The sequence below is a fragment of the Xenopus laevis genome, chromosome 2S (assembly GCF_017654675.1).
Source record: "Xenopus laevis strain J_2021 chromosome 2S, Xenopus_laevis_v10.1, whole genome shotgun sequence".
In the NCBI taxonomy this organism is placed as follows: domain Eukaryota; kingdom Metazoa; phylum Chordata; class Amphibia; order Anura; family Pipidae; genus Xenopus; species Xenopus laevis.
Window position 1 is genome coordinate 156,593,849 of NC_054374.1, and position 15,709 is coordinate 156,609,557.

The 15,709-nt window shown below is 43.0% G+C and overlaps 1 protein-coding gene across 1 annotated transcript; it reads right to left on the reverse strand.

Annotated features, from left to right (window-relative positions):
* Window positions 1-4,229: 4,229 nt before the first annotated feature.
* On the reverse strand, window positions 4,230-8,221 carry LOC108710013 (alpha-(1,3)-fucosyltransferase 4). The gene has a single exon (XM_018250354.2). It carries the CDS (start codon window positions 5,556-5,558, stop codon window positions 4,467-4,469), a length of 1,092 nt encoding a protein of 363 aa, XP_018105843.1. The 5' UTR covers window positions 5,559-8,221; the 3' UTR covers window positions 4,230-4,466.
* Window positions 8,222-15,709: the final 7,488 nt, after the last annotated feature.

Genomic DNA, 15,709 nt, shown 5'->3' on the forward strand with positions numbered 1-15,709 from the left:
AATTGGCCATTCTACAATATATTAACAGTTAACATGAAGGTGAACCATCCCTTTAAGCTCCAGGCTCCCTCTATACAGCAGGTACTACACCTCCCAGCATCCCCTGAGAGCATCAGGGAGCTGTAGTTCTCCAAAGAGCAGCAAGCTGGAAATCCCTGTTTTTTTCATTGTTTTTTATCTTTCATAGGAAACATGCCAGACAAACGACAAACAGACGTTTCTGCACTACCTGTTTAGCAGGATTTCTCAGCGTACAGCAAAGCAACATCATAAAGGATCAGTGACTCCGAAACTTGCTCATTATGTATTTGCAATAAGATACTAAAAGATACCGCAGCATAGGCATCACCTAGCTGTCACATTAACGGTTTAACTGCCACTTAACGGGAAACTCCACCCAGAAACAATAAATGCTTTTATGCAAGAAACTGCAATTCTAAGCGACTTCAAAATATACCTACATTCCACATTGTCAGCCGCGGTACAGTTATTTGTAATGTCACTGCTATCGAAAGCAATCTTTGTTTATCCTTTTCTGTTCTCGGCTTGTGACTCGAAAAGTCAGTTTACCTCCGGTTCTATTGAACAGTTCCCATCTGCTACATTGTTTCAGGAGTTAGAACCAGCAGTGCAGAGAACATAAACAGGCAGACAGATGCTGCTAACAGTAGCATTCACACCTAACTGAAAAGGTTTCATGAATGTATGTGGGAGAGTTGTTTAGAATGATACAGGTATGGGACCTGTTATCCAGAATGCTCGGGGCTTTCCAGATAACGGATCTTTCCATAATTTGGATCTTCATACCTTAAGTCTACTAGAAAATCATATAAACATTACATAAACCCAAAAGGCTGGTTTTGCTTCCAATAAGGATTAATTATATCTTAGTTTGGATCAAGTACAAGATACGGTTTTGTTATTACAGAGAAAAAAGGAACCTGAGGTGTTCCGGATAACGGATCTTTTCATTATATGGATCTTCATACCTTAAGTCTTCTTTCTGGATAATCGGTTTCTGGATAACAGATCCCATCCCTGTATTTTCTTTCATTATACTAAAAGCTTTTTTTGGGGTGGGGTGATGAACTATTTATTGGTCATAAAATCATTTAAAGGTCGTTGTTCACCTTTGAATTAACTTTTAGTATGCTATAGAGAGGGATATTCTAAGACAATTTGCAGTTGGTTTTCATTTTTTTATTATTTGTGGATTTTGGGTTATTTAGCTTTTTATTCAGCAGTTTGCAATTTTTAGCAATCTGGTTGCTAGGGTCCAAATTACCCTAGCAACCATGCATTGATTTGAATAAGAGACTGGAATATGAATAGAAAATGGATAGAAAGATATTAAAAACTAGTAATACATTTAATTGCCTTTTAGAGCATTGTTTTTTTAGATGGGGGTCTAAAAAGGCAATTAATTCTAAAACTATAAAAAAAAATGAAGACCAATTGAAAAGTTGCTTAGAAGTTGCCATTCTATAATATACTAAATGTTAAAGGTGAAGCAACCCTTTACATTACGAAATAATAATATATAATAATAATAATAAAATAATATATAATAATATAAATAATATATATAATAAAATAATAATAAAAAATAATGATAATAACAATAAAATAATAATAATAAAAAAAACACACAAACGGGCCGAATGTTGCTTTATTATTAGCTGAACCGTCATTGTTATGCCAATACCCAATGCCTTGAGTGCAAATCCAAACATTTGCTAAAAATCCCAAAACAGCAAATCACCTGCCAGAAAATGCGGCCCCTTTGGAGCAGAAATACTGTAAATTTGGGTGCACTCACAAAATAATCATATATTCTGTATCAGCACATGACCTTCCCCAACTGCTGTAGAAATACTACTCCCAGATTCCTTATGACAGCTGAAGGCTGCGCTGGGAGTTGCAGTTTAACCGCTCTGTATAAAAGCCCAGCAACATTATGGAAACCTCATCAAGTTCAATGATATTATTCCCTTGGAATATCAGTTCCATGCTAATAAACACACACATACAAAAGGCAGAAATGTGCCGACGTGTTGCCATTTCAAATACATTAAGAAAACACTTTTTTTTATTTTAAAGGGGAACTCCACCCAAAAACTAATTTTGCTTTATGCATAATGAAAGTATAAGCATCTTTATACATAAACATTCATTTCAATCTGCCAGTGGTTTAAAAAGTATTTGTAAATATAATTGCTGCTGAAAACAGTGTCTGTCTGCCCCTTTCTGCCTTGTGGTTACAGGAGTCAGTTCTACTCCAAATCAGATGGTTTGCAACCTTGTTTCAGGAGTAAGAGCCAGCAGTGCAGGCAATGTAAACAACCAGACTGATGCTGCTTTCAATAGCAAATCCATTTGCAAATCACTTTAAAGCCATTCAATATGTGTACTGAATGTATATGGGAAAATTGATTGAAAAAAAAATTGATTGAAAATTGGAAAAAGTTCCCCTTTAAACAGATGGAAATCAATCTCCCCTAATTAGATTAATGAAATAAACAATCTATGGGGATATGGCATGATTAGAGCCCAACCTAACGTACTCCAATTTTATTCTAATGCTGGTGCTGTGAACATAAAACTGTCCAATCATTTTATAAAATCATTATAAAAATAATATTAAATATTATTAATTAGTACCGACAGGGTAACTGCCATTAGAAGTCAAACGTGTGCCAAACTGTAGCGGTTTAGTCTCTGTAATTATTTCTTGCAGGTTTTTAATATTTAATGTCATATTAGTGATGCTGAACCCAATATTTTTCCCTGCACTCATGCCGTGAGTCCCAGATAGACAGCAGAATTAATTGGTTGCAATAGGTGCATGATGAACAGAATGCATAGTATGTAATTGGCCCACGGACTTGAGGGTTGGATATAAGGGGACAAATATAACCCCAAAGCTGCACCTCCACGAAACTGCGAAAAAAATTGACAAACTGAAAAATTGGCGAAACACATTGAAGTCAATGGGCGTCAAAAAGACATTTCAGCGCGACAATTTTTTAGACGCACTCCAAATGCATTGCATTGTGGCTTTTTTTTTTCCCATGGCAAATTTTTTCAAAAAATTTGCAGGTGGTGAAATGCAGAATTTCGCCACAAATCCATGGCTGGTGAAAAAATTCGGCCATCACTAGCCCAGACCAAACATTGGCGAGTGTATAGCTAACTTTCAAGGATAAGTAAACCTTTAAAAATAAATGAATACAAAATTGATGAGAGTGCTATTCTAAGCACTTTTGCAATGTACATTCATTATTTATTTATTTTAAATTCCAAGATATTAAAGGATACATGTACTGTTAATATGAATGCGTTTTGTTCCAACAGCGCCACCTGCTGGTCAGTTTCCCACCAGTCTGACCACCAAGTAGTCAAGGAAGTTGTCAGGAGAAAGAGACTGCTCTGATGTTCTTCTGCTTAGGAATAAATTAGAAACCTTTCTCACATCTTTCCTAAGCAGAAGAACATCAGAGCAGCCTCTTTCTTTCTCCTGACAACTTCCTTGACTACTTGGTGGTCAGACTGGTGGGAAACTGACCAGCAGGTGGTGCTACTGTAACAAAATTAATTTATAATAACAGTGAATCAGATTAATTTGCTACAGTTTGGGGGCACTTTGTTGGCTACGGCAGCACCCTCTTCATTTATCTCATCTATAAATATGCAAAAACAGAACTGTATGTTAGAAAGAAAAAAACAGCCTGTGTTAAAGGAGAACTAAAGCTTAACTAAAGTGGCTAGAAATGTTGCACATTATGTTTTTTGCTTCTGTACCAGCCCAAGGCAACCACAGTCCTTTAGCAGTAAAGATCTGTGTCTCCAAAGATGCCCCAGTAGCTCCCCATCTTCTTTTCTGCTGATTCACTGCACATGCTCTGTGCGACTGTCATTTACTGAGCTTAGGGACCCACTCACAATATACACTGCAGATAGAATAGAAATGTCACAATATAAGGCTGATAATTACTACATGGCAGCACAGAAACCAGTGCAATTAGCATCAGAATTTAATAATCAGCAAACCTGTAGCATCAGCTTATATTACAGCCAGGGAAGCTCATTTTCTGCTGGATAATTAGTGACGAGCCCTAAGCTTAGCTTCTCAACAGCCAATCAGAGCCCACTGAGCATGTGAGTGTCACAGACACTTTCCAAGATGGTGACCCCCTGTGACAAGTTTGAAGTCCTGGATCATTGCTGCTATTGACAAGCTGAAACTTTAGCCTCGTGCAATAAGTTCACTATATAAAATATGGCATTTTTAGCCACATTCATTTAAATAAAAATTAATTCACTTCAGTCATAACGAGATCAACAAGCAACCATTAAGTTTGAATAAATTAAATATTGTTATTCGCTATGCCAGAACCACTCCCTGTGACCGTAAAACTGGGTGACAATGTCTGTTCTATTATTCATTGGGATGAGATTTGCTCTCGTCAGCTTTCAAACCAGCCTGCAAGGTCCGACGCAGTCCGATGCTGATTCCCCGCTGCCTTGATGCTCCGGCACGCGGTGCAGTAATGCTCGTCCCAGAAAGAAGTCACATGCACGTCGTATCGCTTCTTCCACGTGAAATATCTGCGGTACAAATGAATGTTTTTATCCAGGTGCTTCAGGTACATGGCCAGCTTCCTGGGGCTGGAGAAATCGTCCACGTGAATAAAAGAGTTGCGCGGTATGAACATCTCGTAGTTATAGCGACTGGGCCCCATGACGATGGGGACGGCGTTGGATTTCAACGCGTTCCTCCATAGCTTTTCCGTGATGTAATCCGTGTGCAAGGAATTCTCAAAAGCCAAGTAAAATTTATACTCGGAGACGGTCTTGACAATGTTGTCCTCTTTTAAATCCAGCCCGTACCGGCCGTAGATATCGATTTGGACGTAGTTCCTCAGCTCGTTGTAATACTGGACCCTTTCGTGGTCCTCGTTCCAGTTGCTGATCACCCAGGCCACCAGCTTTCTCTTGCGGGGCAGGACTATTTTGGCATGTTTCTTGGAGAATAAGAATCCGTAGGGCATGAAGATATCCGAGTCCACCCTGTAGGACATGGTCCAGTTGAAGATGCCCCCAAGACTCGCCAGCCAGGGCGAATGGGACGGAGATTCGAAGTTCATCCAGATCCACTTTTGGGAGCTCTGGCGCCTGCGGAAAGGAAAATCACTGAAATCAGAAATGTCCCGGTGGTGGAACATGATGGCGTTCGCTTCCTGGTAAAGACTCCTGTTGGTTGTGATGTGGCATCCCGTGACATTGAAGAGCATGTGGCAATCCCCAAGCCTTCGGCGTTTGCCAAACGGCTCATGCCATATTAAGACTGTGACTTGCTTGGGAGGGGTAGTGGTCCCCCAAAGTAAAGGGAAGTTAATGGGTCCAGCAATGAGAGCCTGAGAGCAGACATACACCACTAGGACAGTGCAAGTCAAGCTGACTGCCAGTAGTTGAGACCTAAGAGACCTCCAGCGGCTCCTCCTGCAAAGTCTCCAGCACCTCAGCCTCTCCACCGACAGCAAACTGTCCCCCCTCATCCTGTAGCTTGTTTCCTAGTGTCGGCTATTACACATCATCTCTTGTAGTGAACTGCAGCTCTCCCGTCCTTCCACTGTGTCTACGAGACTCAATGGAACTTTTCAGTGCAGCAGCAGGAGGAATGTAAACTGAGCTGAGATTTAACCCATCAGCCTGAGACTCTCTACGGCTCCTTCCCAAGACATGACTGCACCTTCTGTTCAACACTCGCCACTTTACGGATTTCCTGTGGTCTGTTTGGGACAGAGTGGCTCACGGTCTCTACTTACTTACTGGCCTATACTGGAATTGATTTCATAATAGGGTCACTGTAGGAGTGTATGAGATTTCCTTCAGGTTAGTAGGCATTGCCAGGTCACACAGTACAGCTCTGAGAATAACTAGAGAACAGTTGTAGGGATATCCAGGGCACACCGAGCAATTGTAGGTTATCTGAAGGTATCACCTGGGCACAGAGAGTCTGTAGGTATCACCTGGGCACAGAGAGTCTGTAGGTATCACCTGGGCACAGAGAGTCTGTAGGTATCACCTGGGCACAGAGAGTCTGTAGGTATCACAGGGCACAGAGAGTCTGTAGGTATCACAGGGCACAGAGAGTCTGTAGGTATCACAGGGCACAGAGAGTCTGTAGGTATCACCTGGGCACAGAGAGTCTGTAGGTATCACAGGGCACAGAGAGTCTGTAGGTATCACAGGGCACAGAGAGTCTGTAGGTATCACAGGGCACAGAGAGTCTGTAGGTATCACCTGGGCACAGAGAGACTGTAGGTATCACCTGGGCACAGAGAGTCTGTAGGTATCACAGGGCACAGAGAGTCTGTAGGTATCACAGGGCACAGAGAGTCTGTAGGTATCACCTGGGCACAGAGAGACTGTAGGTATCACCTGGGCACAGAGAGACTGTAGGTATCACAGGGCACAGAGAGTCTGTAGGTATCACCTGGGCACAGAGAGTCTGTAGGTATCACAGGGCACAGAGAGTCTGTAGGTATCACAGGGCACAGAGAGACTGTAGGTATCACCTGGGCACAGAGAGACTGTAGGTATCACCTGGGCACAGAGAGTCTGTAGGTATCACCTGGGCACAGAGAGTCTGTAGGTATCACCTGGGCACAGAGAGACTGTAGGTATCACCTGGGCACAGAGAGTCTGTAGGTATCACCTGGGCACAGAGAGTCTGTAGGTATCACCTGGGCACAGAGAGTCTGTAGGTATCACAGGGCACAGAGAGTCTGTAGGTATCACAGGGCACAGAGAGTCTGTAGGTATCACAGGGCACAGAGAGTCTGTAGGTATCACCTGGGCACAGAGAGTCTGTAGGTATCACAGGGCACAGAGAGTCTGTAGGTATCACAGGGCACAGAGAGTCTGTAGGTATCACAGGGCACAGAGAGTCTGTAGGTATCACCTGGGCACAGAGAGACTGTAGGTATCACCTGGGCACAGAGAGTCTGTAGGTATCACAGGGCACAGAGAGTCTGTAGGTATCACAGGGCACAGAGAGTCTGTAGGTATCACCTGGGCACAGAGAGACTGTAGGTATCACCTGGGCACAGAGAGACTGTAGGTATCACAGGGCACAGAGAGTCTGTAGGTATCACCTGGGCACAGAGAGTCTGTAGGTATCACAGGGCACAGAGAGTCTGTAGGTATCACAGGGCACAGAGAGTCTGTAGGTATCACAGGGCACAGAGAGTCTGTAGGTATCACAGGGCACAGAGAGACTGTAGGTATCACCTGGGCACAGAGAGTCTGTAGGTATCACCTGGGCACAGAGAGTCTGTAGGTATCACCTGGGCACAGAGAGTCTGTAGGTATCACAGGGCACAGAGAGTCTGTAGGTATCACAGGACAGAGGCAGTAGAGGGGCAGGTATATAAGCAGGAGTCACTGGCAGAGTATGAGCAGGTAAGTGGGTCAGACAGTTGCAGCTGTAGAACAGAGGGATGACAGAAGATCAGTAGGAGTCAGTACAGAACACGTGGGACTAGTCTGGGAGCAGAGAGAGGCTGGGGTCGGTGGCACAGGGAGTATTTAGGTGTCAGGGCAGCAGCGGGGTCGGCGGCACAGTGTGAGCGGCTCAGGAGAGGGGCAGGAGCGCATTCAGGCAACTCATCAGCCCTCGCAGCCGGCGGCAGAAACATTAGGGAGAAGTGTCAGCATGTGACAGTCGCACGGCCCGGGCACTCACACGCGATTCCTCCATCAGTTCCAGCCCCGGAGTCCCGACCAGCAGCAGCAGCTCCACGGTCTTTCCCTGAACTTGTGCTGCACTCTCCTGCCTTTACACTGCAGCTCCACATCATCACTCAGTCCCGCCCCCTCCGTGATGTCATCTGTCACTCAAACAGTTCCAAGAGAAACCCGAGCTGCAGCCTGTCTGTATTAACCCTGCCCTGCCCACTACTCTCCTGCCTTCAACTCACCTGCCTTCAACACAACTGCCCTCTGCTCTCCTGCCTTCTACTCACCTGCCTTCTACTCACCTGCCTTCTACTCTCCTGCCTTGTACTCTACTTCTGCCTTCTACTCGCCTGCCCTCTACTTGCCTGCCCTCTACTTGCCTGCCTTTTAAGGTGGCCATAGACACACAGATCCTATCCTCGATTAGTACGATTTTCGGATTGTTGGATTTGTTCAATTGGTCAGGTATAATTTTGACCCGACCGATCCAGCCGGAGCCCATGGCACATCGTAATCGGATCGTTCGGCCATACGGCCGAACAATCAGATTAACCCCGATATAGTCATGCTTGTTAATGGCATATCGGGGAAAGATCCGCTAGTTTGGCGATGTTGCCAAACGAGCGGATCTTTGCGTCTATGGCTACCTTTACTCACCTGCACTCTACTCTCCTGGCTTCTACTCACCTGCACTCTACTCACCTGCACTCTACTCTCCTGGCTTCTACTCAACTGCACTCTACTCACCTGCACTCTACTCTCCTGGCTTCTACTCAACTGCACTCTACTCACCTGCACTCTACTCTCCTGGCTTCTAGTCACCTGCACTCTACTCACCTGCACTCTACTCTCCTGGCTTCTACTCACCTGGCTTCTACTCTCCTGCCCTCTACTCACCTGCCCTCTACTCTCCTGCCCTCTACTCTCCTGCCCTATACTCGCATCCCCTCTACTTGCCTGCCTTCTACTCGCCTGCCCTCTACTCTCCTGCCCACTACTCTCCTGCCCTCTACTCGGATCCCCTCTACTTGCCTGCCTTCTACTCGCCTGTCCTCTACTTGCCTACCTTCTACTCTCCTGCCTTCTACTCACCTGCCGTGTACTCTCCTGCCCTCTACTCGCATCCCCTCTACTGGCCTGCCTTCTACTGGCCTGCCCTCTAGTCTCCTGCCCTCTAGTCTCCTGCCCTCTACTCTCTTCCCTCTACTCTCCTACCTTCTACATGCCAGCCCTCTACTCGCCTGTAGGGTTGCCACCTTTTCTGGAAAAAAATACCGGCCTTCCTATTTATTTATCTCATTGCCTTTCATTGCTGCTTTGTACCGTTGTTTGGAGTCTTATTTGTGTGCTGGGGACACATACCCAGAATTCTCCGGACCTGGGGTTTTCCAAATAATGGATTTTCCTGCAATTTTGATTCTGATACCTTACATCTAGTAAAAAGTAATTTAAACATAAGTTAAACACAATAAGTACTAATTTTATCTCAGCTGGGATCAAGTACAATGAACTGCTTTATTATTACAGATTTTTTTCATATTTAAATTTAGCTAGTATGGAGGCTATGGAAACAGCCTTCCAAAATCTTAGTAGAAAGTAAAAGGAGAGCACTCAAATTGCAGATTTAACTGCTTATGCTTATTTATTTCAGTCTGTGAGACCAAGATATTGAGTTAACAATCCCTACTTCTGTCATCTCTCTTTTTGTTCACGTAGCAGTGCACCTGGTCTAATATTTAATCTTCTCTCTCTCTCCTTGGCAGAGGTGTGGCCATGACCTCCCCAGAACTTGTAACCCAACACTGACCTTACATGTGAAGATCTGATTGTTTCACCAGGTTGTTGAAGAACAAGATTTCTGCCTGATTCTGTGTTGGATTCAATGGAAATTGTGCCTGGGAAATGCCATAGACCTAATATCATAATGATTGGGCTTTTGAGGTTTTCCACTAGTGACACTGCACCCAAAGCCAACAGTACCTGTGGATTGCCAACAAAAGAAGTTCTGGCATGTAGCATGACCAAAAACAATTTTATTCCCTGAACATTTAGCCCCTTCAATGGGGGTTTTCACCTTCAAATTAATGTTTAGTATGATCTAGAGAGGGATATTCTGAGACAATTTGTAATTGGTTTTTATTTTTTATTATTTGTGGTTTTTGAGTTATTTCACTTTTTATTCAGCAGCTCTCCAATTTGCAATTTCAGCAATCTGGTTGTTAGGGTCCAAATTACCCTAGCAACCATGCACTGATATGAACAAAACACTGGAATATGAATAGGAGAGGGCTTCAATACAATGATGGGTAATAAAAAGTAGCAATAACAATAAATGTGTAGCCTTACAGGGCATTTGTTTCTTAGATGGGGTCAGTGACCCCCATTTGAAAGCTGGAAAGAGTCAGAAGATGAAGGCAAATAATTCAAAAACTATAAAAAAAAAAAAAGACCAATCGAAAAGTTGCACAGAATTGGCCATTTTATAACATATTAAAAGTTAACTTAAAGGTGAATCACCCCTTTAAGGTGCAGGGGTGGAGTTGTAGTTCAATAACAGCTGGAGGACTGTAGTTTGAACATATTGATTCAAGTCATTCTACTTCCCAATAAACACCCATTGTTCCTGTATTGCCAGGGGCCACTCTCTGTATAACTCTAGGATTGGTTCTCCTTTAGTCTGTTATAGAATGGCCAAATCTAAACATCTTTTCAGTTGGTCTTCATTATTTATGTTTATAGTTTTTTAATGATTTGCCCTCTTCTGACCCTTTACAGCTTTCAAATGGGGGTCACTGACCCCATCAATAAAACAAATGATCTATAAGGCTACAAATGTATTTTTATTGTTACTTTTTATTACTCATCTTTCTATTCAGGCCTCTCCTATTCATATTCCAGTCTCTTATTCATATCTCTGCATGGTTGCTAGGGTAATTTTGGCCCTAGCAACCAGACTGATAAGATTTCAAACCAGAGCTCTACGGAATAAAAAACGAAATAACTCAAAAACCATAAATAAAAAATGGAAACCGTCTACATCAAACTTAATTAGTATATATACAAAGCCTGCTTTTATGTTATGCTGGTGTTAGCTAGGGAATAATATAAAGGTTTGGAATCTAATATCTGAAAACCAGTTATCCAGGGGGTTCCAACTGCTATTTCCCTTTAGGGCAGATTTATCAAAGTGCGAAGTAAAATTCAAATTAAAAAAATTCAAATTTCGAGCTAATTTTTGTGTACTTCGACTAGGGAATAATCCAAATTCGAAAATGTACTGTCTCTTTAAAAATTCAACTTCGACCTTTCGCCATCTAAAACCTGCCGAATTGCTGTTTTGGAGTCAATTGGAGGACTTTTTTTGGGGGGAAAACTTTGATTCGTCCGATTCGAATTCGATCGAAAACTGACCTATTTGGCCAATAAAAATGTTGATTTTATTTCGGCCCTTGATAAATCTGCCCCTTAGTGTCCTTTCCAGCAAACAATCCTTAATTTTTGATCATTTTTTAATTTTTTTTTAAATATGAAAATGTGTTTATTATCTGTAGTGCCTTGAGCTCCACATTACGGAAAACCCCCTTATCCGGGCAAGTCTTGGGCATTCTGTGCATTACATCCCATATTGATAGTAAATAAGCCCTGTGAGGCACAGCTTCGGGCCTGAAATTGAATGTTAAGATACCAACAATCTCAGGCTGTGCCTCCATATCAGATTTTCATCCTTCAACATAGTGATGGCTCAGAAAAAAAAGGTATTGAATTTAGGATTATTTCTCTCCGCTCCCCAGGGCTGTAAATCCCACTTCAGCCAGAGTGAGAATATATTCAGGAATACATTATGAGGGCATAGTAAAAGAAAGGAAAACGCCTGATGACACCAGAAATGTATTCACTAAAGGTTTTAATATTTTAAAGGAGAACTAAACCCTAAAAATTAATATGACTAAAAATGGCATATTTTATATACCAAACTCATAGCACCAGCCTCAAGTTTCAGCTTGTCAATAGCAGCAATGATCCAGGACTTCAAACTTGTCACAGGGGGTCACCATCTTGGAAAGTGTCTGTGACACTCACATGCTCAGTGGGCTCTGATTGGCTGTTGAGAAGCTAAGCTTAGGGCTCGTCACTAATTATCCAGCAGAAAATGAGCTTCCCCTGTAATATAAGCTGATGCTACAGGTTTGCTGATTATTAAATTCTGATGCTAATTGCACTGGTTTCTGTGCTGCCATGTAGTAATTATGTGTATTAATTACTAATCAGCCTTATATTGTGACATTTCTATTCTATGTGTACTGTATATTGTGAGTGGGTCCCTAAGCTCAGTAAGTGACAGCAGCACAGAGCATGTGCAGTGAATCAGCAGAAAAGAAGATGGGGAGCTACTGGGGCATCTTTGGAGACACAGATCTTTACTGCTAAAGGGCTGTGGTTGCCTTGGGCTGGTACAGAAACACAAAACATCATGTGCAACATTTCTAGCTACTTCTTTAGTTAGGCTTTACTTCTCCTTTAAACCACATTTGGAATAGGGTTCTGAGGCCGACCAGCTCCCAATAACCAGTATTTCTCTTTCTCCATTACTTTTTCTTTTCTGTGCTCCAACCCAATCTTATTTCCAAAAACCCACCAGCACACCCTGGCCTCTCAAACAACAGTTGGTCCGGTGCTCAGTTAAAAGGGATCAGCAGCCCTTGATAATGCATTAAACACGCAGGGCTTGGCCCGCTTGCATGGAGTCCTGAGTGCCGGTCTTTTCTTTGCTCCAACCCAAACTTACCTCCTATTGGGCTTCACCTCTGTTCTCCTGAGCAGTGACTTCAGCCCAGTGACAACTGTTCCCAGTGTAGTTACTGTACATACTGCAAGAAGAAGTTGGATGGAACATTGGTTAGGTCCCAAGTTTATCCCAAGTTGTTATGTTGCCTAGGGCTGAACACCTAAGAGCTGCTTTATATATATATATAATATATAGATATAGATATAGATATAGATATATATATAGGGTAAAGAGGCATAGATACAAGGTGCATTTCAATGATCACAGGCTGGGGCACCTGGGCAATTTCATGCTACATGTTGCCCTCTGCATTGCTCTTCTGAAGTTCTCCAATACTATACAATGCTGCAATACGGTTGGTTAGCGATGGGCGAATAAACTTGCCAGGCGCAAATTCAAGCAGAATTTCCACGTTTTGCCACTGGCGAATAAATTCGCAAAACTGTGGGGATAATTCGCCTAAAAAAAAACCGCTGCTTCAAAAAAAATTTTGTGCATCAAAATGATTCGATCACCCATTGACTTTAATGCATTTGGACAAAATAGGCGCGTGGCTAAAAACTGTTGAAGGCATCTAAATTGATGCACATCAAAATAATTTTGAAGACCGATGACTTCAATGCATTTCGCAAATTTTTCGCCGTTTCACAAACAAATTCGCCCATCACTATGGTTGGTCAGTAAGGCAGACGGCTCCGCGGAGTTGTTCGAAGTTAATAGGGAATGCTGCTGTTCTGATGGGCAGGGTCTGATTTTGCATTAAATTAATTGCAAGTTGAAGTTCCTGCAAACTCTTGTTGCATTTGGTCATACTTTATGGAATGTTGAAATTATAAACCCATTTTATGCCTTTCTGTGCCCTCTGCTGCTAACTTCTCCTACACATACTGATGTTATCCAGGCTCATTTCATAGGGGTGCACCCCCCCAACAGCACCAGCCCACTCCCTCCCTGCTCTCAACCTGAACTGGACAGTGGGAGATTTAAACTGTCAAAATCTTCTGTCCCCCGTATAGAGAAGCCAGGCCACCCTAAGCCCACCTTGGGCCATGCACAAATCTAGGCCTGACCTCACCTTCAGAGTCACCTCTTCACACCACCCACATACCTCCCAACATTTGGAAAACAGAAAGAAGGACAAAAACAGCCGTTTTGACCACGCCCGTTTTATGGTCACACCCCCTAAATACCACATCCTTTTTTACAAAATTTGGCAGGTTATGGAAAGTTTGAACACATTTCTGGGGGTTTTAGTGTTCAGGTTTTATGTGTTATTACAGTTTTGCTGATGAAGGTGACCTGCTTATCTTAAATAGTTGCAATTGTTTCTTTGCTTATCTTAAATTGTTACAAAAGTATCTAAGTGCACCTTTCACGTATTCTGAGCTCTCTGGCAAAAGCCAATTACGTTTTAGAAATGTTGTATCTTTTTCTGGCTGTTCAGTGCAGGAGATCGAAGAGAAAGTGGGGAAATGTCAGTAACAATCCAGGACTGCGGGTTGAGCTGTCAAATTCGGGACTGTCCCACGAAAACAGGACAGTTGGGAGGTATGCACCCATATCGACTGTCATGTCCCACTTAGGGGCCTAGGGGGGTGGTGTGCGGGCCCCTAATGCAGCTGCTCCAGTGAATCTGGACCCCCTCAAGTGCGATGCTGATCTACTCAACCCTTACAACTAACCTCATATCCTACCACTTGGAGCAGTGTATCTGCCTCTAGAGATCAAAGCCCCAATCATTAATGGCTGCATGAATTATCCACACATTTGAGTACGTTTTCCACCCACTTGGATTGCAAGCTCTGCAGGGCAGGGGTTGCTTTCCTCCTCTAAACAATACATCTTTATAAATGTGTATATTATTTACTACACTGTTACCTCAATAGAATATGATAAGGGTTACCCAAGGGTTCATATGTCAGCGCAACATGTCCGCACGTCACGTTCCTCTGAGCCCAGGTAGAAAATCTCTATAGAATGATTGTAGGTGAAATGACATTGAGAAAGTCACAGCACCCTATGGGAGGTTTAGCACCCAGTAAACAGGTTTCAACCTTGGGAGAAGGTGAGGATTTATGAGGCCGCTAAACGCTCATATTTCATAAATGATATTGTCACACGTACGGCACTAATGAAAGTGCTAAATGTTGGCAGACGGACCCAGTCTAGGAGGCAGGGAATGGTTCTCTGAAATACTTTCATATATTATATATGAGATCAAAGCAGTAATGCCATGTTATTATTGATCATGCACACACAGACACAACACGGATAAGTAACCAGCTGCTGGTACAATGTTTGTATCTAATCATTTATATTAAATAATTTAACATATCACCAACTACTCCCTTACAATCGACTCTTCTCATATCAGGGTGGGACCTGTATAATGTCAGATATCAAGAAACTGAGCAATAGATGGCCCATTAAAGGAGAAGCAAACCCTAAATTAAAAAACCCCTACCCTACATAGACCCCCTCCCTCCTCCCCTCAGCCTAAGTGTTACCCCGGGCAAATGCCACTAAGTCTTTACTTACCCGTCGGTGCAGATTCTGTCCAGCAGAGTTCAGAGGCGCCATCTTCTTCTCTTTCGTAATCTTCGGGAAGTAAGTGCCGTATTGACGCATGCGACAACTGTGCCTGCGCTGAAACTCACGGAAATTGCAAAAGCGCCAAAAGAAGACCCGAAGATTACCGAATCGGCTGAAGATGGAGCTTGTGAAGAAGAGGAAGGTTTCCATATAATACACTTCATATTTCCCTGCGTTTGCTTGTTGGGGAAATGAAATGCAAACTGTAAATGTGATTATCCTATGGTAAGCTGTTTAACTTGCCATTAAAGGGGAACTAAAGCTCAACAAAGCCATAAATTAGAAATGTTACATATGATGTTTTGGGCTCATGCCAAATGACCCTACACGGACCTTTAGCAGGGGGCATGTACCCCAATAGCTCCCAATATAGTTTTGTGCTTAGGAGCCGACCCAGTATTTGGTTCTTCTATAAAGTTGTGTGTAGCACACTTAATATTTGCACCTGTAAGACTGCTGGGTAATGTAGTCCCCCCGTGCCTTCCACTACAGTACAGAGGAACGAGTTAATGCTTCAGACTGCAGGAAGGAAGGGATTTTCTCCAGCCAATGATAAAGGAGACACTGTGCCCTGCCCTCTCAGCCAGG